This window comes from Maylandia zebra, linkage group LG9, assembly GCF_041146795.1.
Source record: "Maylandia zebra isolate NMK-2024a linkage group LG9, Mzebra_GT3a, whole genome shotgun sequence".
In the NCBI taxonomy this organism is placed as follows: Eukaryota; Metazoa; Chordata; class Actinopteri; order Cichliformes; family Cichlidae; genus Maylandia; species Maylandia zebra.
Genome location: NC_135175.1, coordinates 13281533 through 13305624, shown reverse-complemented (window position 1 = coordinate 13305624; position 24092 = coordinate 13281533). Strand labels below are relative to the sequence as shown.

General features: G+C 42.0%; 1 protein-coding gene across 2 annotated transcripts in view; it reads right to left on the bottom strand.

Annotated features, from left to right (window-relative positions):
- vav3a (vav 3 guanine nucleotide exchange factor a) overlaps window positions 1-24092 on the bottom strand; it is a 91734-nt gene that overhangs the window by 55844 nt on the left and 11798 nt on the right. For both annotated transcript variants that reach the window (XM_012924226.4, XM_012924227.4), the window contains exon 2: window positions 18722-18838. In XM_012924226.4, coding sequence (XP_012779680.3) covers window positions 18722-18838 — 117 coding nt within the window. The remainder of the gene's footprint in view (window positions 1-18721; window positions 18839-24092) is intronic.

Genomic DNA, 24092 nt, shown 5'->3' with positions numbered 1-24092 from the left:
AATGAAAGCAAGAAGCTTTCAGTACGTCCAAAAAAAAATCTTGTTTGTATTTTCAGCAAGAAAAACCAAAAAGCTCTTCCAGTTCAACTGCTTTTCCCATCAAACATTTACTGTTAAAGTGGAACAATGTAGAAGAAAAAGCCATCAAACGGCACCACAGAGAGAGTGAACACGATGCACTCTGGTTTATATCGGGTGTAGGTGTAAGTGAGACATGGGGGGTGGAGTACACGTGTTACTTAGACTAATTGATCTCAGTTTGCTTCTTGTGTTTTGTGACTGTGCTGTTGGGCGTGAGATTTATTATTGTTATTTGTGTCTACACACACACACACACGTGGATGTGGGTGTATGCTTGTTTGGGAGTACATCCAGTTGACGGATGCAGCTGGTGCATAAAATCTAATCCAGATATAAAGGGGAGAATAAAAACCTGATTGGCACAGAAAGAGAGAGCGAGAGCGTGTTTGACAATCAGTGCCACGGCTCATTAAGGCCCATAATACATCATTAGTGTGTTTGGATATACAGATGTATAGCTGATTGGAATGCAGCACACGTCGGCCATTTCCCTGTGTTTTGCTGCCCGCGTCATTTAGACAGCCATTCTCTGCATCAAGCTAACACTGCTTTCCATTATTTCTATGGCAAAAACAACTTCTTTTAAATGACAACAAGAGGCAGTCTCAGAAACCTCAGAGACTGCAGAGTTCCTCCTCTTCAGCTCTTTGAGACGGCTTCTGAGTCAAACCGCAGGGACTTTCAGGTTTAATCAAGTGTCAGACTCAAGGACTTAAAAATGAACCAGGGAACCAGTTTAGCTCAAAAGTTCAAAAAATCAGATCTCTTAAATAACTGCAGGTTTGACAGTGGTCACTAGAGACTGGCTCCAAAAGCGAGTCAGTCCCCGCACACTCCTGACTTCATAACATTAAAAACATGGACATAGCTGCCGTGATGTCACTAACAGGTTTCTAAGGTGCTATTTTGATGAGCAGTGGGTGTGGCCAGAAGGGGGCGTGAAACAGCGAGCTCACTATTAAAAGACTTGTGGTTGACAAGTTGTTAGCCGTTAGCACATTATTAGATCATCTTCCAATTTGAAACACAGCATGGACGTTACTCAGTGTGACCCGACATGAGTGACTGAGCCCATAAACTCATTAGGTCGAGACAGGAAGCGGTTTTCTCACTGACGTCCACAGGACTGGAAGTGTTTTTGCAAACACAGCTATCGCCACCTGGTGGCCTTCAGATGCTACATCCACATTTTATACCATTGATGATCACAAAACACATTTACAGAATAGGTATAAAGTAACTTTTTAAAAATCTTTTTATCTTTACTAAACCTCTCCCGGTGTTTTATTGTGCCAAACACATTTGTTTTTCCAAGAGGAGCACTATAGACTAGGCTCAACTCAACAGAGCTTTTTTTTATCTCATCCACCTTCATACTGGACTCGAGGACATGGCCACTTTGACTGACAGAGGTCGATCAAGTTACTTAGCACTTAGCGTGTATCTCTGTGCGTGTGTGTAATGTACCTATGTGGTAGCTTTTAAACCAGCTTGCTTGCATTTCTCTCTCGTTTCTCCCTATGCTCGCATATTAGTTATTTCCATCTATCGTGAAAATGTCCCACAGCCTAGCCAAGTAAAAACAGCTTTGGTTTCTATCTATTCCAATTAATAACAGATGTGCTGATAACTGGAAACAAGCAGGGATTTTCCTTACCAAAACAAGATTTTGAAAGTGCTATTAATAACTAATTAACTAATTATCTGTAAGTTTGAGGGCTGTTTGATGCTCAAGAACTTGTATTCCAGCATGAAATTAGTGTGATAGCTGACAGCTAATTTAACATCGCAGCTTCACTCCATGTCTTAATTTGAGCTCATCAGTCTCTGTGTAATCCTAGAGCAAATATTCACAACAAACAACAAGCGTCTGAGTTTTGCCTTCATTTCTTTCTCTCAGCAGAGTAAGGTTAGAAGTAAGGTCATCCTCACTGTCCAGGTAAATCACATCAACCTCCACGGACCGCAGCCCCTCAGGACACACACACACAGTCGCTCACACATGTAGTCCCAGCCTCACAAGCAGATCCTTCACTCACACACATGCTTGTCTTCAGCCTCTCTGAATGGTTGACATTCACATCAGTGGGGGAGCGTTTTTCACATGTGATCACACATTTGCATGGTTTTCACACAACGTGAAAAAACACAAAACAAGTGATGTTCCCAAATACACACATCTGATCTGCCAAATCCTCACTTTTCTGGCAGATTATTTAACTCCAGCTGAGCTTCACAGTGCCTGAATCAGCAGGCTGCTCACAACTGGCCAGCAGTAAGCAGACGCGCCAGCACATACATGCACATAGAGAGCGCCGTGAAATCAAGGAAGACTGAAACACCTTGGCTTTCTTCTTTAGGGAATACCTGCCATGCAGTGAAACCCCTGTGCACATCTAAAACCTGGGCTCTGTCATAAATTTTATGTTTTTGTACATAAATATAACTAATAAAGGTTTTTGCTCATTTAGAATCAATATTGCCAATATTGCTCATGTCTTTCATCTTGTTAACGATTCACATCTCTGTATATGAATGCTAGTTCAATGTCGTTTCTTTGGACAGGCTTTAGCATTTTATCCAGTCTGATGTCTTGAGAGCAAGCACCAGTTTTTTCAGGCTTCTAGTAGAGCAAGCAGAAATCTTTGCATCTGTCATTGTTTATTCGTGCAAATTATTTTAAAAGCTAACAAAAAGCTAAATGTTTGTCAGATATGTTCACATCCCGTTTCCCTTTAGCTCTAAAGACACTTTACCTGCATGCATCCAAAGCCTGTTCAAAGGTGTTCGGTGAATACAAACCTGACTACAAACTGACCACAAAAAACTGAAAACTTTCATACATATTTCAGGATGTCAGCGGGGCAGCTTGAGTTCTTGCTGGCAGAGCTGGGACCACATCTGCGCGGGCAGAGGAATCATTTCAGAGATCTGATTGACCAGGAGCGGCGTCTAGCTGTGCGCCTGAGGTAAAATAGTTTTATTTTACTATTTCCACATCATTAGATATTCAGTACTGCTCTGTGTTTTGAGACACAGCAAACTTATTGCCAAATGCAGCATTTGATAGGTCAGATTGGATGTTCGGAAAAAGCACCAAAAAGTTCCAAAAAGTAAAAAAAAAAAAGTGTGAACAGCTGCATTAAAAAGCAGCAAACCTGGGCGCCAGCTTAGCTCAATGCGTTGAGTGGGTGATCACATGCCAAAGGGCTGAGAGCAGCCAGGCCGGGTTCGAGTCCAACCTGCGTCCTTCGCCGCGTGTCTTCTGTCTTTGCCCCTGCTTTCCTGTCCTCTCTTCATTGTGTCTATCCGGTTGTTCAGTCTGACGTCACTAGCCGTGTCTGGGTCTAAACTCCGCTGCAGGTCCATATATCAAACGATCACTGTGGCATTACTGAGAGTTGAAAAACTGTCTAAAGTCTTTCATCTTTAATAAAAATGATCAGCGTTCTGCTCTACCAGGTGTAACAATTGAGTTTAACATCCAGGCATCCATGAAAACGGAATTTATGACATTTAACGGAGTTAGAAGTTAGCAGGGAGTTAGCTCGCTAGCTTCTATCTAAATACAATATAGCATGTCCTGACTGCGGGGTTTTGGAAACAAATTAAAACATACAGCTTTCTTATCACTTCCAGCATAAATGAAGACAGAAAACTAAACAGCAGTGACGTTTGTAGGGTTACTGAAGTTTGGCTAGCTGGTATATAATGATGTGCTACGTGACCGCTAGCGACATAGCTATGTTAGCATAATATAAACAAGCTAACTTTTTTTCCACTCGATAAAAGTTAACGTGAGTTTTCTCGGTGGTCAGAAACAAATGTAATCGCATGGCAGGATGCTGTAAAAGGACCAAACTTCAGCCAGGAGAACAACTGAGATAATTCATCTACAATACAAAGTTAGTCATTCATATACTGCTGCATGGGCTGGGCTGTAGTTACATCCTAAGGTTTTAAAAACTGAGCTTAAATAAATGATTAGCGGTAATAAAAGCCGAGGGAGGTCAACAGGGATCACTGACTGTTTTAGGAGCTTTTTGAGATCAAATAGAAGAAAATACATAGCATTAAACATGTTAACAACATAAAAGCCATATTAAACGCAGACTACTTTAGACCCGGAAGTAGGATTCGTCGCGTCATCACTGAACAACCGGATTGAATGAAGTTGAAAAAGGCCAAAAAAGAACAGGCGAGTCTAAAAAATGCTTTTAACATTCAGATAATTTGTGCAGATTTTACAGGTCAACTGTGTCGAGGTCTTAAGGTTGTCCTTGCTGTCCTTGAGCAGCGAAACTGTGGTACATTTTGATATTTTATGGCTACATTTCCACTCTATTTTTTTAATCCACTTTTATGCTCAACAAAAGTGTTTACACAAAAGATTCTCAGCAGTCCTTGCAGGCTAAGATCCTACATACAGAGATGAATCCTTCATGGAGGACCCCCCACTCGAAGTTAGTACGACACAAGCCAGAGCTTCTTGCTATTGTGTTCACTGCTGGTATTATCATTGACTTCATTGCAGCAGCCGTGCTAAAGACATAACCTCATCTCTTCCACCCACTCCTGAGCCAATCTGCAGCACAATCTCCATTGTTTCATCACGTTGACATGACAATATCAGTCCCTCGCTGCTGAAATACTATCTCGCAGTTAACTGGGGATGAAATGAAGCAAACGAGGGGAAAACAATCTCCCCAAAGCCTCTTTGAGGGGAAAATACAAACTGGTTTTAGTAGTGCTTTTCTTTAAGTGAAGCTACAAGGACAGTGTTTAAAGGCTGCACATTTCAGCTCCTAGTTGGGATCATTTGGCGAGCAGAGACTTGAAAGACTGCCAGAAACCTTAACAAAGTGTAAGAGCAAGCTCGAGTGGGATGTCTGTGCTGAAAACGACGTCCTAAGGCGGTCAGTGAAAATCCATATGGACATTCCTCGGCAATTTTTTTTTTTTGAGAGCCTTTGATCCTGCAGCGTCCTTCAAAGAGCTTCAGCATGCGCCTCAGTTTTAGTCTGCCCCGTCTCACCCCACAGGATATTATGAACCCAAACGGGGGATGTGAGTGAGTGCTGTGAAAATGGAATCACAGGCAAATTAATTAGAAAACAAGTTTGAGATCTGTTTGGGTCAGGACTGGGACACAAACACGTCCTCGAATGTCTGCTGCTTTTATGTAGGCTGACAAACTGCAGAAGCACGACGGGAGCGCTGATGAATGACAACAGCAACGATCGTTACTCGCTAAAGATTCTCCACAGCTGGCAGACTAACAAAGAAACATGTAAACCGCTTTATATAAAATAGCTGGGTTGTTTTTTAACAGCATTGGCCAAATTGACTTGAATTTAAAACTCAAACTTTTATTCGCTTTTACTTCAGTCGTTTAATTGGGGGCTGAATCCACCGGGGACACCAGGAGAATGTAATTAAGAGCTGGAAGGTCAGAAAAGTCGACAGATCTGTGGTGCACCAGAGAGCCGAGTCTTAGGAGCCACTCAGAAGAGGAAACTGTCGCCCAGTTCAGAGAAGAAACATAGAGCCGGGAGCTTCAGAAGACACATCCTTCGCTCTGCTTTTTTCTTGATTTACAGCCGCTCTGAATGTAGGTAAACAAAGACTGAATCAGGGTTATCAATCTTGTTGCACTTCGCAGAGCTATTCATCGTGCTAGTTTACATGTCAGGTATTTTACGACCTCTTTTCGTCATCGCCGGATTATACTGTCGACTGTCGAGCGGCATGAGCTAAATCCTCAATGAAATGTTACCATAAATCCAAATCTCGGTGGTATAAAGTAATAACGCCTTTCATATTGGCTCCAGACAATAAAAGCAAAGTAAATGCAGACTTTCCTCATGTCAGGCCAGAAGCGTATATTAATATACCACCTTTTATTGGTCATCTTATTATCAAGGGTAGTGTATACAAGATTCAACAAGCTGGATTAAAGCTAATCATCTCATCCAGGATTGTCAAATTAAACTGTGCAATGAAGGAGGCCTGTAAAGTGAAACTTCCCTTTCTGAGAGTGTAAAGACGTTTTACTACACATTTAAGGCGTGCTATAGTTTTTCCACATAATAAAGAAATGCTGCTTTGGGCTTAAATTGTAAAAAATACATGTGTAAAATTACAGCTCATTGCACTGAAAACCCAGTGTAAAAATCATAAATCACTAGACTAGATAGTTCTGTTATTTAATTGTTGATCCATTACTTTTTTATTTAGGTGTGATATGAATGGCCGTTTATTTCCTCCTTCACATTCTCCAAAACCTTCCAAGGGGCCAGATTGGAGCCTTTGGCGGGCCGATGCTGCCTCCTCAGCCAGGCTTGGCAAACCTCAGGTCTCACCCTGAGTCTACACACCTGAATCAAATGATAAGTTCATCACCAGGCCTCTGGAGAACTTCAAGACATGTTGAGGAGGTAATTTAGCCATTTAAATCAGCTGTGATGGATCAAGGACACATCTAAAACTTGCAGGACAGCAGCCTTTGAGGCCTGGATTTGGACACCGCTGTCCTACACCAAATGTTTTGAAAATTGTTGTGAAAATATGATTGGTAATTTTTCTGTATGCAAAGAAGGGAAGTTATGTAATCGCATTATTGGTTCAGCCCACATTTGTTATCAAAACTATATGTGGTTCACAGACTAAAATGAGTTCGACAGACCTGTGCAGATGAAAAAGTAGAGCTGCGAAAGCAGCCCGAGTTAATTCTGATGTAAGTTATGGTAATGTGGAAGCTCTTCTTGATGTACATAACATGACACATCAAACCAACTGATGAAATCGTAAACTGACTCTGAAACTGCAGCCAAAAAAAGGCCAGACTGAATAACCAAATACATTCGTATCCTCTATAATGCAACAAACGTGTCGGCACTTCTGGATCTGTGTTGCTAACGCGCTGGCCGCAAATAGCCAGCTTGTCAGATCTATATGGCATAAGTGGGTTAGCATCATTTAGCATACCCCGAGGAGTTACCATCATAATCACGAGTGCTTAAAAAGGCACTGTTTCAATCAGCCTGTGCAGATTCTGCGCATTAGTCATGCAGCTGTGTGCAATCTTGTTATGGTGTTTTACTTTTGCTTGAATAATTAAACGCCATAAAGGAAAATACATCACTCATCTGTCCATTACGAAGGCTTAGAGGAACTCAGCTACAGAAAAGCAGCTTTCTGATGAGTACATCAACTCTAATAAACTTGTTTGTAGAGGGTTATTTTTAGGGTCTCATCATATATTTGCAGTTAACATTCAATTTTATACATAGTTTTGAGTGGAAAAAAGCAGAAGAAAAATGAGAAATGAATAAAGAAATGCAAAAAAGAGCAAGAACAAAAGCCAGGCTGAGAATTTAAATGGAAAGTAAATGATAGTAGGGTGTAATCTGTTTATGCCAAATTCTGACTCTACCCTCCAAACGTCAGACCAGGCAACCTTTGAGAACTCACTCAGCAATCACAGCCTCGTGTTCCCGTTCTTAGCTGACAGGAGTTACACTCGCTGTGGTCTTCTGCTGCTCTGGCCCATCCGCCTCAAGTCTGACATGGTGTGCGTTCAGAGATGGTCATCTGCATATCTTGGGTTGAAGTTACTGTTCCCTTCCCATCATTTCCAGTCTGTCCATTCTCCTCTAACCTCTGGCAACAACATGGGATTTTCCCCCAGAGAACTGCTGCTCACTGGATATTTTTCGAGCTGCTTCCGTGTTACAAGTAGAAGCTTAAACAGTCAAACCTAAGAAAGCGAGTGCACATAAAACAGCTGCACCGTTTGAGAAATCGCACACATCAGACTCCATTGATTAACACCTCCCCGAAGACACGATCTGCAATGCATCACGCACGCCATCTTCCATCATGCTTCTTTTTATGATGACATGTCCCTAGAAACTAATGAAAAACTGTCCATTTGGAGGCTGTTGTTGAATTTACTGAATCCTATTAGGATTTTAATTGAAGTAAACACACGTTCCCTAATTAAATGAGGGCGCTTCATTGTGTTTAAACAAAAGGAATACTCCTCTGTTGCATGTCTGCCGCTAAAGTCAAGCCAAAATCATCGTTTCTTAAACTGTCTTATGTCCAACAAAAGCAATTTTAGCTGCTTCTCTTGTTTCGTGGATATTGTTTTGATGGATTTATGGATTAAATCTCATCAAATAACCACACAATGATTAATATTATATTGCTATAATCCCCATCAGAATCTTGACCACGTTCACCCAGAAACCCAAACTGCAGCTTTTCATGTAAGATGAATCACACGGCTGCCTTCATGCATTATTTCATTTACTGCGCAAACTTCTCCCCATGTGAGCTCATCAAAACTGCCTCTTTTTTGGATATTATATAACTCGGAGCAGTTGCTACGATGGGATAGAATTCAAAGAGCGTGGAGGATGGAGATTAGCTATTTAGAATCGCCCCCACTTTTGAATGACAGCGCATCCACCCACTCCACCTCCACCACTCCGAAGCAACACAAAGAGGAAAAGACCCCAACCCCCCCTTCCTTCTCCACAGTTGCATCTGGAAAAAGCTTTGTTGACACGCACACAGTCCTCTGCAACGATTCTGCACAATCTTTACATTACAGAAAAGCATCTCGGCGAAATCAGAAGGACGTAAACGTCCCTGTGATTCAGTGCCGTTAGCTCTGACGCAGAGATGACAGATGCTGCCTCCGGCACCTCTTGACAGGTTTTTGGTGAAAGTTTTTAAAGATGTGTCAGCGAGGGATTGCCCTTGTTGAAAACAAAATCTCCCTCATTCATCTCCATTCAGATGAAGCTAGCGGGCGCCCAGGGGAAACTGGCTGCACAGCGGGGAGAAAGTGGATTGAAGAGAGCGAAATAAACATGCAGAATCTAAACATTCTCGGTGAATCGCTGCTCATCTGGAAGAGAACACTGACCACAGGCAACTCACGTTCTGAATAAATTCACCTCCAACGCTCATCTGTAAGCAGCACAGTGGAGTTTGGGTGTTTCGTCTATGAATAGTGTGTATAAATACGGCTAGTATGGAGAAATCTGAGTTTATTGTGTCAGAAAACTTGAAAAAAAGTGGAGTTTCGTGTCAATTAACACATGAAACTCACAGTATGGCACCAGGTCAGCTAAACTGCAAGGATAAGATAAGATAAGATAACCTTTATTAGTCCCACACGTGGGAAATTTGTTTTGTCACAGCAGGAAGTGGACAGTGCAAAAGTTATGAGGCAAAAATTAGAATACAATAAGAATAAATACAGTACACAACTGTACAGAATAGAATAAAATAAAATACTATATACAGTAGAATAAAATAAAATAAATATACGATAAGATAAAAATAGAATACAAATACAAATACTATATACAACTGAGTAAAAATACAACGATGACAGAAAGGATTATTGCACTTAGTATTATTGCATATGTATGGATGTGTGTGCTTGATCAGTTAATCAGTTAATCAGTTAATCAGTTGATCAGTTGGATATCTACCCAGTTAGGAAATATCAACCTTTGTGAATCAATTTTAACTCCTTTGACGCACATTTAACTGACAACAGGTGCACCTGAGAGGCAAAAACTAGACAAGCTCCAAAAAGGAAACAGATTTGCATATGGTGGCCAAGGACTGCTGCTCTCTCTTTCTCCCTCCTGACTGATACCTCCTAGTACTTTTTTGTATTGTTACTAATGTCCTTGATACTGCTGGTAGCTTAAGATGACACCTGCAGCCCATTCATGTGGCACAGACAGTCCAACTTCTTCAGGATGGCACATACGTGGAGATACCCAGATCACCCACTACATGAGGAGAGCTGGATAGAAGCATTAACTTAGAAGTGGAACTGGTATATCTGGTATTTGGAATGGGAGAAGTCCGCCAGGAAACCTACAAAATGACCTTCAGGGCCACTCATATGCTTGTTTTCACCAAACCGTAAGTTTAAGTGCGATCGGTGCTTACAGTCCAGCATTGCATGGCTCAACTGGCATTTTTCGGGGAACACCAGAACTGGGAGATCCACCACCTTGTTGTTTTCACTGATGGCAGCAGATTCACACTGAGGAAATGTGACAGGCGTGAAAGAGTCTGGAGACGTCTGCCTGAAGCATCATTCACAATGACTGGTTTGGAGGGTCTCACTGACCTCAGTGTGGTGGCCGACATCACCCCGACTGCTGAATGAAATCCTGAGACCCACTATCAGACCTTACTGTATGTGGGTACAGTAAGGTCTGATATGGCAGTTTGCACAAATGTAACTGTATCTACGGAGTGATGAGATCAAAAGAGATGGAACAGTAACATTACAAGAAATCTGGATTTTGTCTTCTTTTTTTTTAGCAAACTGCAAAAATAAGACGTCCTGTTCAAAATTTGACTGTTCTTGAGTCTCCAGGGGTTGCTTACAAATCGTATTGCAACAAGACTTCAGGAACTCGAGCCACACGCTTAAGACATCTAACAGCAAAATGTGTTGTTTTAAAAATGTGAGCATCTTTGATTTTGCATGAATTGTATGAACTTTTACGTAACAGAGAAAGATCAAGTTTTTTGTTGCCTTCACAGCCGGATGAAAAGACTCCTCATTATCCAGTTTGTACAAGCAACAATCGTCCCACTACAAATTTTAAGAGCAGATCTCCAGCTACAATTTCCAGGTCCCAACAGGTATTCACGCAAAACAAGAGATAATGGAAGTTGCTTGTAAGGTTGGAAAAGACACTAAACTAATGTCAAAAACTGAAGCAATCCCCGCCGATGAAATGTAGTCCATTACTGCTCGAAATAACAGTTAAACCAAACATTTACGTCATTGTCTTAAGAATGGAAAAAAGAAAATAACAAAAATGCCCTCAAATGCATCTGTAGCATTTAGCCACACTGCGATGTAGGTCAGTAATTCCAGGTAGCGAAACAGTCCATATTGAAGCAGGGGTAAGAAGAAAATCTGTCAGAATGTAGGGCAGAGAGGGGAGGAGGGAGGTTTTCAGTCCTTCGCTTCAGTCTCTGTCGTCTTTCCTGACCGCGGTGGCTTAGCTTCACATGCTCTCTGGCTGGCCCGGTGTCGGCAGTGGCCTAAAAATACCTGCCATGTTTAAACGCCCAGGTAACCTCAATACCGAACAGCAGCCTAACACACAAAGCCTTTACCATAAGAACGCTGCAAGCACAACCGCCGTTGGCCTCTTACTGTTTCCTGATGTCAATCGACATGACAAGAAGGCCACAACTCTCATTTGAGATGCAAACGCAAAGAATTAGAATGACGGTGTTGCTTTTATAAGTAAAAAAAAACCTTCACTGAAGGATCGGTTTAGTAGTGAGCTCCTTTTAAATCTTTTTACAGTAGCACTACCTGAAGGGTTAATGTGTTTCATGCTCAACGGGAGGCTCCCTTTTGAACTGGTATGGGGCAGGGACATACAACACAATGTCTTTACACAAAGATACACACACACACACACCACTGACCAAAAGTGGCAAGAATATAAATATAAATTCCCCTTCCACCCAGTTTTCCAGTCAGAGCACACTCTTTTTCCTCTCTGTGTCATAAACTCTCCCACATTCACACACACACTTCCACTTCCAGGGCCGGAGCCCGGTCACAGGAAGAGTGCGGGCTTGATAGAGCCTGTGGCAGAACAAGACTGAGGAGGTGGAGAGTGGTGGTGGGGGTGGTGGGGAGGAGTCCAATTGTCTAGGCCTGGCTCACCAGAGCACACTTACACAAAATATACTGTAGGCCTCGACAGGCTGGTTGGCACCATGGGGCCACCATGGGTGGTTTGGATTTTAAAGGCATGAGTCAAAATGCAGCACATGCAGACAGATAGCAGTGCACATGCACCCTTACACCTGAAGGCAAATTTGAATATAGAAACAACCCCAGAGGGGTTCTGTGGTGACCGTTTCCTCTTCCTGTTTCCTGCTGCTTACTGAGACTTGAGATGAATCAGTCTTCGGAGGAGTCACTGTAGCATGCACGCAAATATAGAGGCACTCTCACACACTCGTATGCAAACACTACAACCTACACTATCAGGCAAGTTTTTCCCTAATTCAACGTTAGAAGGCCAGTGAGGCTTTTCAAATGTCACAGAATTATTGTTTGAGGGCAAGTTTTAGCTTTTCTTTGAGGACGCTGGTAGCCGTGGTGATGAGTCTTAGCTTCTGCCTCACTCTGGCCATGTGAGTGCCGGCCTTCCCCGGTTTCATCTAATTGTCCACAAAAGCTATTACAGTGAGCCTCGTGCTTCCATTCTTCTCTTAATCAGCTTAATTGCAGACATTCAGTTGCCTCCCTGATATATTTAAAAGAAAGTCAAATATGATCATAGTGGATGGAGTATAACCAAAAGCAAAGAAAGGGTTGTTGGAGAAATCTGTGTATGTTTTGTCACCTGTGAGTTGACTAAATGAAAAATGTAATCCAAGGAAAAATTTGCAATGCAGAAATTGGACAGAGCAAGAAATTAAGCATATGTTGTCTTCAGCTCACACATCCATAACCAAAAGATCCCGAGTTCCCATGACAGCCTACTCTTCAGCTCCGTTTGTGTGTGCACAGAGTAAGGTGATGGTTGCCACAAGCTAGGCTTCAACTCAGCTCACACGGAGAGCTCCAACAGACGTCCACAATCATCAAGTTTTTTTCTTTCACACTCTGAAACAATCAAAGAGCCTGCAGCCGGCAAGCAGAGCTGCGGGGGGGGGGGTCTTTAGAAAGACACAACTGGGCTCGGGCAGTTGGTGTGTGTGTGTGCGTGATGGGTTTTCTGTTTTTTGCACGAGTGCACGCGCTCATGCTTGAAGAAGCCAGTTGTTATGAGAAGTGTGTTTCCAGTGAAATCAGCTGCCGTGCAGTCAGTCACCAGGAGTCCATGAATTATCCACAGAGCTTTCAGCAGGTTCTGTCAAATTGTTTTGGGATTGACTTTAAACCCAAGTGCACAGCAAGTGAACCAAGGAAGCTTTTTCACACACGCTGGAACTCAAGGTCTACAAAAAGCACTGAATGGCCAACATTTCTCTGGTAACAAGACTGTGGAGAATTCTCTGGAACACCTACTGAACTCAAAGGGATGTAGGATATGATAGCATCCTTCGTGGTTAAAATGTTAGAGTCCTTGAGCCATTCACCTGTGTGAAGTTTCAGATATTTGTGGATGACACCCTTGCATCTCTGAGCTAATTACAGCGAGCGACGTACACAGATCTATGGATTGAGGATGAAGAACAGATTCTCTTCATGCACAAAGTCACTGCAGCACACCAAGAGCGGAAGGAGTATAAATTTTGCAGCTCCATTAAAAGTAGATGTGCCAGTCAGCCAGCATGCACAATGCAACTGGAATGCAGTGATTTTTAAAGTTAAGGCTTGCACATGCATTCTGTACGTTGAAATGTCCACCAGAGAAAGCTGTGGTCTCGAGCCGCCTGCCAATAAAATCTGATTAATTGCTTTTGCAGAGGTTTGGACTGGCTTCTCTCTCTGAAGGCCTCATTTAGCATTAAAAAAACCACACAAAACAGCCATAAACCGAGCTCCTTTCTGTGTTACTGACATCTTTGTAACCTTTTGTTGTGTTGTCACAAAGCAGAAAAGTCATTACACCATGATGGGAGAGAAGGCTACACTTTCAAAGCCAGACTAATTAGTCTGTTGTAGGTGGGCTCCCTGCTCCGCGAGGCTGAGAGTTTAATTGCAGGTTTAATCGACTGACACCTACGACACCACCAACCTCCAACGCCATGCTGGAAAGATGTTAGCAACAACCCGTGAGGTATCTCTACCATATCTGGGGCGGAGAACAAAATAATGACCAGCAATTACTCTGATCATAACCTAATTGTAGCCTTTAAAATGTGCCTCCGAAGCAGTTGCGACTCACTGTTCCTGCAGCTCAGCCCTGTGGTGCAGGGATACAACCCGAGGATCCATTAGACATATGATATCTGACCACAGTGATCAGCAGTACAGCTGAAGGACAAAGGAAATAGACAGAGAGGGAGAAATGATGGGGGGGTGGCTGGTCAGGAGATGCATCAGGCTTTAGTGGATTTCCACAGTTAAATTTATCACAGTCAACTGAGGAGGAAGACAGCAATCAATAACCCCTATCTCCCTGCTGTCCTCCAAGAAGGACAGTTGCTTTCAAGGGTCCAGACCTCTTTTAGACACCCCATCCAAAACATAAAGAACAAAAAAAAGAAATAACCTAAAACAACCTGCATCATATTATATTTAAAAAAGAAAGAAAAGCTAGAAAGCCACTGTTAGAGCAACGGACCTCAACCTTTTCTGCGCCACGGACCGGTTTATGCCTGACAATATTTTCACCTTTAAGGTGTCGTGGATAAATACAACAAAATAAAACCCGTACCAAAAAAAAAGATTTATTCATAACACACGGGAGAAGGGAAACCGGGTTAGCGATAAAAAATGACAATAAAAACCCTGAAAACCATAAATTTCACACCCGAGCCTCAACTCTCACGGCCTGGTACCAAACCGGTCCGTGACCCGGGGGTTGGGGATTGCTGTGTTAGAGGTTGATTCCTGACTGGATACCTGCTCCGTTGTAACCTCTTGCTGATATTATATGAAGACGAAATCAAACTGTAACCGTAGGACTGTGGAAACCTGGAAACCCTTGCCTGATTAATGAAACTAGAACGCGTAATGAAAACGCAGGGATCTGGAAGCAGATGAATGAGTCGGGCGCAGCTGCGAAAACAACAGCATGCAAGAGTAGTCACTCATTACCAGATGATTTACATGACACACAGCTAACAATATGCAGGTGTAGCATCTTCTGGCACATGCAAAGCTGTAGAAAATGGGATACAGTACATAATGGAGGGTTACTATACAGGGGTGGAGGCCTGAGCATCCACCAGTCATCCAGATGACCACAGAACCAAAAAAGCTTGGTCAGCGCAATACTCTTTAAAGACTGGAAACAAAAATCAACTAGCCAGCACTTCTTAAGCTACCGGTTGTTGCACGATCTTGTTTCCTTGAAGTGTAAAAACTGAAGCTGAGAAAAAAAAAAGCGAGTCATTGTTTCCAGGATAAACTGCCCACCATGTGACTGTGTGAGCATGGAAAGATCCCGTCAGCACTTTGATTCTATTTAAAAAACACAAGTTGGAATTAGCAATAAAATAGAAATGAGACAATTAGTCACTGACAGAGATGATGATGGCAGTATGTGTTTTCATTCATTAAAACTTTCCTAACATGTAAAACTTTCACACTAAGCACAAGATGGCACATTTTTCCTATGATATGTAAGGAAAAGGTCTTTTTAAAAGCTCATGCATTTTGTGCACATCTTAGCACACAAAAGAGCTTGGAGACAAAACAATATTGTTTCAGTGTGTGTGCAACACAATCAGGCTAGTGATGTCATCTGGGGCACATAAGCTTCAGGATGTAGACAGTACACTGATTACACCCATGTAATAGCTACGCATTGTATTATTATACATTCAGTGGACACACAGTATGGTAAAATGACTGTAACCCTTACAGTGAAACACACGTTGTGGATTCTTCGCCCACGCTGCCAAACACTTCCACAGATATAACAGTGAGGGGATATATCGCAGCTCTATTGCCCTAAATATCGCACACAGATCAACTCTGGAGCCCTCTCGCTCTTCCTCTCTGTCAGCCAGGTGTGTGTCAGTGTGTGCACGGCCTGCACATCCAAGTTTCTGTTCTCCCTGCAGAACCCACAAGCCCTCATGTGTCTACAAGACAGATGTTCAAACCAGATGTTCTTGCACCGAACAGAAAGGTCTGCAGACAGACCTGCTGCTTTTGTCTCTGTGACTGGCTGATATCACGGCGCTGTGCCGAGGCGAGTTCAAATTTCAAAAGCAGTCAGACAGATGCAGTTTTACAAATTAAACGCGCCCTTGATTTTCCTAGTCTGGTCATGTTTTCTAAGGATTTCTCCCTTTAATGCTCCTTCCCAGCTTCTAAAGTAGCAGAGTCAAGGACTTTAATACCTTTCAGATTACACAGTGCGACTGCTGAAGCAGACAGAGATATTCCCAGCACAGACTCTATATCTAAGTCTATAAACTCTCAAATAAACAGGCCAGCTGATGTTTTATTCAGAAGCAGGCCGGCAGCTATTTTTAAAACAACAAAAAAAATAAAATAAAATAAAAAAAACTGAAAAAGTCACGTAAATGGCAGCTTCGCTCATCGCCTGCCCGCCTCGCTCCATTAGCCTCTGCGGAGCCAGCCGAGCGAGGATTACCAACCAGCTTCCAGTCTAATTTCAGAGATGGTAGAGTCACTCAGGGCAAAGTGGGATTCACTCAAGAATCATCGAAGTTCTCCCTCCACCAACTGAAACCAGTGGAGAAAAATCCGGCCAAAATCAGACCCCAGAATGATTCTTCAGCAGCAACACCCTGAACTTATTGCTTTCTGTCTGACTCTATCAGTCTCTCACTGACAGGTTCTGTAAGCCATTGAAACTGTAACCATGCACCAAAAAAAGCTCTACCTCATGTACTACTTCCAAATAAATAGTAGCAGCGGGTTAATGTGGCCAATATCAAAAAAGCAAATTCTATGTAAATCCTTCTATGTGAGAACATTTTAATTTCCTGTTTGAAAGCTTCGAACCAAATATAGTCATGTGAAATATAGTCACAGGACTCTCTACAGTACTGTAAAAAACAACATCCCATGATTCAATAGCTGGTAGAACCACCTTTAGTAGCAAGAAGTTTTCTACATGAGTTTGTACATCATCTTAGAGGGAACACAACCCACTCGTTACAGCATCGCCTCGGCTCATTGAGGTTTGAGGCCATTCATTTACCATATGTGGTGCTTGTACATCATCATGGCCAGATATCGCCACTTCAGTCTCATCCGTACAAAGGATGCTGTTACAGAAGTCATGAGGCTTGTTCAGATTTTGATTTGCAAACATAAGCTGCGCTGCCATGTTCTTTATAGAGTGAAGAGGCTTTTTCTTGGTCATCTTTCAAAGCAAGCCATCCCTGTTCGGTCTTTTTCTAACTGTACTGTCACGAACATGAGGCTCTGACTCTACTGGGACGTCCATTCCTGTAAAGATTGTGACAATGTGTTAACACACACAATGAGGGGTGATGATTTGGTATGAATGCTTCAGACCAACAAACTGCCAAGACCGCTTTATAGAGGTGCTCACACTCACTGATGATCAGTTAATCGAGTCCATTAGAAGCCCCCGACTGCTACTTAACCTCTTAATTCCTATGGAGTCAGTAAGGGTACACAGGACCTTATACAATCCTGTGAAACTGTTCTCTTTCACATTGCTGTAGCTAGCTAACCCAGGATAAAGACTAGAAACAAAACAGCTAGCATGGACCTGCCACCAAATCGTATCTGGTTAACACAGAACTGAAGCCCTGTACAAATCTGTGTTTATCCTATTGGAAGGACAGGAGTTAACAATTGAATAGTAAAATATGAGAATGTACAATTACAAGCATAAATCAACCTTAACATTTGTTTGTTTCTGAGAAGCAAGGATACAGATTTGTATTTGTATTTCGCTCTACCAGGAAATAAAGAAAGGAACATGCCTCAGTCCAAATATCTTTTAATTATAACTGACTTAATGAATGGTTGGCTTAATTTTCTCAGCTACTTAATTCAGTTTAGTACACCAGTTTAAAAATAAAAGCTAGAGAGAAGATGGAGAAGATCTTCATTATGTTCCAATAATTCAAAGCGAGCTGTGAAAGTGTAGCTGAAACACAGAGTTGAACTCTAACACAAGGTGAGCACTGAGTGTTGTTGCTGTGCTCTTCTGAAGTACCCCATTTTAACTTTTTCCTCTCAAGTGTTGCCACCTGACCGGTGAGCTCGCAGTGCTCCAGTAGTTAGTGTTTCAGAGTAACTTTTCATTCCTATCGATGCTTTTCAGTCTTTCGCTCTCACATACACACATTTTAAGCTCTGGATTTATGACCCTGTCATCTTGTAAACACATCGTGTGCACCAAAATGCAGCAGCACCCTCTTTCTGCTCAAGCCTGGTATTTCTAAATTAACCTCCTGGGGACTTCCCGAGGGCTGCCGGAGAGCCGCAGACGCTTCCACAGCCCTGCGAGTGAAGACTGAGAGCCCTATCAAAGTAACGAACCGGAGGCCAGACGTTTAACCCCCCCGTTTAACGTCTGCACGCTGACTTTTTTACTTTAATGAGAGGAAGCGATTAAAGTGCTGGGTCATGTTGCTGACTTCAGCTTTACTCGTGATTTGGGAGTGTGAAGCAAGCCAAACTGTGGCCTCAGACTGCATTTATTAGCACCTGTGATGGGAAAACCGGTGTCTTCTAATTACACTTCAGATGCTCTCACAAAGACCAAGTCTGCCTTTTAAGAAAGAAATCACTGAAAGACTAATAAAAATGTAGCTCCAAGTTGCGTGACTTAAAGACAAAGGCAAAAGTGGGTGTAACAGCACATTTGACTAATTCAGAACAGTCTTTGGGGACAGCTGGCGCACACAGCGAGGGTGGATGCAGGCTGCCGATGCCAAAGCCTCCGTCACGTTCTTTATCGGGCCTGTAGCAGTCGTGCCTTACCTTTCCAAAGTCCCTGACGTCAAAGAGGTCAAAGGCCTCAAAGAGCTCGCTTTTCTTCATGCCAAAGACGTCGCTGCACGCTGCCAGGAAAGTCCTGATGTTCTTCAGGCACAGGAACTGTGTTGGGGAGACAGAAAGGGTTCATGTGTCAGTGGCAGGACGGTAAATTTACAGGCAGTATCGTGATGTTTCACTTTTCTTTCCAAATGGCTGCGTGTCTGTGCGCGTGTCTTTATGACATCACCGTACAGTTTCTGCTTTTTGGATAGTGCTTGACAGCTTTCACTCTCGCTGTCAAATCAGGCCACGCAGTTTAAGACAATGGAGGGCCGCAGCTCTGAGAGAGGGGGGAAGCTGTGCTTAAAGGCGTCGTGTTTCACTAATATGATGTATCTGCTGTTGAAATAAGTACTACATAATAAAGGAAAAGATAATTCAACAGAGCAGGGAGAGAAAGGCCGAGATCTTGGTTACTCCTCCCCATACAGTACATCGTCTCTGCTATCGTCATGTAAACGAAACAGAAATTTTAAGAAACGTCCTTATTATTGACTTATCAGTTGAATAGTTGGCTAACTGCACATGCCACGTGTATACACTAATTATGTCATTGCATTATCTGGATCTCACAGTCTAAACTGAGTCAAAACCTCCATAAAGTTATGATTGTGATGTTTATCTTCAGCAAATTGCTGCACAAGAGCAAATTAAAAGCTAAAATCCCAAGAGAAATTGGTTATTTCAAATACAATTTAAAAAGCAATGCTTCAAACACAGCTCATTAACAATCACCAAACATATAAGCTGGCTGGTTATAGTTGCTGCATTTCCAAATTCAAAAGTACATTACTAACATTAATGCATAGCTACATAACTCTTGTACATTTGATAATATTGGGCGCACAGGCAAGTACATCTGTATATATACTGTTGTGGTGTGTTTATGTTCAGCCTCCATTTCAGCTTTGGACAATGTGCTGCGTTAAATCACTTTCAAAGTGGCTAAATGTTGAAAGATAGTTTGAGAAAGAGCTGAAAGACGTTACACTAGCGTTATTTATTTTTAAACTGAAGGTTTATTGTGTCCCTGATATAAAGTTGGAAGTAAATAAGTACAAAAACTGAAGAAAACAGAAGCATTTATTGGTATTGGCACTAGCTATTAGAGCCAGATAATATTTAAATATTATCAGCTAATATTCGCTATTTGCCAATCTATCAGTATCAGCATTTATATTGTCCAATAGATTTATCTATATAAATTTATCTCTCTATATATATATTAGTCAGCATTGACGCAGACTGATCCGCGTTACAAGCAGATCAATCCGTGTAAGGGGTTACTCGGCGATAACAAGTTAATGTGGCGTTAACGGCGTCATCATGGCTAACGTGATTAACAATTAACCCATCTGGAGCTCAGATTGATTCAAAATCCCTGAAATGCCTCTGTCAACATATTTTGGGTAGTTTATATACGTATATATATATATATATATATATACGTATATTTTGTCCACTAGAGGGCAATTTCCCAGTTGGCAACACGTGTTTGGAACGCCACAAATACAACAACCAGCTGATTCAAACAGAGTCAGATAGAGTGTGAACAAGTAAATAATCGTACATAGTAAATGTTAAGGAAATCTGTTTATGTATCATGTGTATGGAAAAGAATTATTGGCTCATATATCGATATATCACATTGTAAAATCAACAAATATCGGTATTGTTCTTAAAAATCCTATATCTGTTGGGCTCTACTAGGTATGGACAAAGTGTTGTTTTAAACCTCACCACCGGTACGCGTAACAGACATCTGTAACATCTGACGCCATTGTTTCATTGTTGTGTTGCCAACAGGGAGACTGTGGAGTGCCCTCTTGAGGACAAATTATGCAAAATCAACACTAGTTAGATGGATGAAGGGTGTTTCTTCCGTCTCTTTTTTACCCTTTTGTTTATTGAATATTTCAGTCTGATAATGACAGATTAGCAAATAGCTGATTTGGTCTGACCACAGACTGAATGTGAATACTCTAAAGCTACTTTCAGCTGCTCTTTTATTCACAAGGTGTAACCATAGCGTGTTTGATTTGGCTCTTAATGATGCAGCCTAATGGAGATTTGTCTCTTCCGAGGACCAAACTGAGGATCTGAGGATTTCACCTCAAAATCTGCCACTATAGTAATTTTTCTGCTGAGCACAGACGTCTATTTTCCATACTAGGCAACAAGGTTATTAGCAGGCAAGCAGCACAATGCAAATACACTAATGAAGATGAAAAGAAACTCTTTCTGAGCCTTAGAGCTTAATTACAGCTGAGGGTGCACGTTGACACGTGAAAATTGAATCAAATGATCAATAAGTAACTCTACTAATAAACAAGGTCATTTACTGAGCGTGCAAGTGTTTTGCTTCATCTGCAGCTTGAAACTTTTGCTAATGATCTTAATGGAGTTCAGCCCAGAAACTGTTTATCCATATTATGTGGAACCACTGAAAAACACGGGTGGGGGGGGGGGAAGGTCTAAAGTATTAAGTAAAAGATGTTTAACACTGTTTTCGTAGAACTGCTGGCACTAAGTGAGTGAAGGGGGGTGATGTCAACACACAGGGCTTAACCAGCATGCAGCATCCGCGACTTAGCCTTCCCGTAGTTAATACAGGATGGAAGACAAAAAAAGGATGCTGATGTAAGAGATGTTTCCGAAAGTTCTGATTTTGTACTGGTTTTGGCCACACCACTATGCACCAAATTGCTGGGAACACTTTTTTGGTTGTTTGTTTGTTTTACATCCGAGCATTATTAGACGTGTTACATGACAAAATGACACTTACGTGATGGAACTATCAGTAAATCAATACTTACACGTCAGGTACTAAGACAACACAATATCACAGCCAACACAGAGTCACAACAGGAACGGCTGTGTGGTTTCAGCTTGTGCATTTGAGCAGTGACGACTTATGGTCAAACCAGGACAAAGGGATCAGAGTCTACAATGAATGTAGACAACTGAAAGCACTGCACTGCTGTGTATATATCAGCAGCTGTGAAGTAAGATAGACTAACTTCATTGCCCATCAGCACCGTCAGCTTTGTAAAATGTCTGAAAAATCTCAGGAGCATCTGAATTAGGGGCAGAAACACTCGGTTACTTTAGGTGACAGCCATGTTTAATTGCGTGGAAGCATTTTAGGAGAAATACAGCTTGTTTTTCTAAAGGCCACGATCTTTCTATAGGTCCTTTTTTTTAGTTTTTTATTTGAGTATCTTAAAAGAGACTGTCTTCTTCTTTTTCTTCTTGGGTAACAAGTTCGCAGGAAACAGATTTCATTCGCTGTTTCCTGCTTGCTAAACAGACCACATATATGAGTCCATACCTTTAGGCCTGACTGCAATCATGTATGGCAACTTTTGGTAAACTAATTGAGTCAGTGTCGCCTCAGAAAACTAGGAGCACGGGAAAGGATGCAAAGCAGCCCAGAGTTACTCTGTTATGCGTGACACACCTTCCCTCTCATGGTACGACGCAGAATCAGATTTGTCTGTGCGGAGCATGTCCACGCATCAAATATAAAATGCCTCTCTGCCGCAATTGAATTACACTTTACAGATGGCTTCACAGGAGAAAGAAAAGCCCCCAGCCAGCGAGCTCCAGATAAGAGTAGAGCAGCAAGCAAGCACTGAGTGAATAATATTGAATGTTTACACTTGTACACATCACTTTCTTTTATCAGACAAGCACATCTTGTCTGCCTGGAGTCTCTGGAGAGTCCCAAAGGACCTCACTATATTATCTAAGGGAAGCAGCTTCACAGAGGACATGCTATATGAAAGACAGCTTCTCTACTGCACTGAGCCGAAGACAGCAAAGAGGGAATTGTATTAACAAGAGTGGAGCAGGATGAGGCAACCGCTAACTGTTCCACTGGCAGCTTTTGTTCTGCAATAGTGACTCTCTGGGGCGCAAGAATCGAAGGGCCTTATGTGTAAGTGTGTGCATGCGTGTGTGTGCGTACATATGAATCCAGACTCCATGTCCAGGCCAATGAGAGAGTGAGTTCTAAAAGAAAATTTCAAAAAATCTGAATTTGCCATTAAGAGAAAGTCTGATATTCACCAGTCAGCCATAACATTAAGACCACTGACAGGTGGGGTGAATAACATCAGTCATGTTTCAGTGCGATCTTCCGCATTCACGCGGATGTTAACATGACGAGGCGACCCACTTAAACCTTAGACACCAAGAACATCAACCAAACTGCATTTCCCAGTGGCAGCAGCCTCATCCAGCAAGCACAAGGAGAGATTGTGCCTTGCCATAACGTCAAAACAGCTCAAAAAACAGACTTGAGAGCTGGAGACAATTGCATGGCCAAAATCCCTAATGTGAGAAAAGATTCACAAATCAGCAGCTCAACCCATGAAGTCCAAAAAAACTTAGAGCTTCAGAATATCCCAGTTTAAAGTGGTTTTAGCATCTGTGGCTAACCCACACGCAAGCTAACATTAGCTTGCAGGTGGAAGCTAAGTGCGTAGAGAAGATGAACTAAAAAGATGTTTCAGAAAGATCCAAGAATTAAATAGTTTAAGTAAACAGAGTCCCCTGAGATTACAGACTTCCTTTACTACTACACTCACTGGGGATCGATCCTCTGGCTGGAAAGCTAGATCGTTGCTAGCTATATCTAGACCGTAAAACTCTGAAAACCTTTACCGCAACCTACAGCGTAAACTATGTGCAATGTAACTACACATCAGGACGCTACAGTCCGCAACTATCGTCAATGTCCTGTTCGATTGTGACTTCACAATTGTCACTAGTCTGTCTTGTATCAATTGAGGTAATGTACAAAGTGAAAAACCTTGAGGATGAAATATGTTAGCCTCTAAAAAAACTGACTACAACAAAGGCTTTTTAAAAATCCCAGCAGGTTGATTGTTACTTTTGGCTGGTACTGCATATAAAACACCAGGACAGGAGTACAAGGTAATTAACAAATAATGCACCGCCAAAAGATTAAAGCAACGATGTCGACCACTTGTGTAGATTACGTTCTAGGCTCTACAAAGATTTCCTGCTAAATAAGTCTAAATAAGGGCTTGTTCGAAGTTTGTACTTTGTCTTATTTATTTGATGCTTTTCTTTTATGTCTTTTCCTTTTCAGACCCCAACTAAGCCTGGTTGAACTGAAAACGTCTTTAAAATGCTGTTAAAACAGGGTTAACATTTGCAGTATCTTTGGGGTTTTATGTCTCTCACATCCAGTCCCAAAAACAGATTTTACTCTATTTTGCAAGTAAAACTTATGACGTGACGTTGTGACACGGTGTCCCCTGCAGCGACCCTTATCAAACACGCT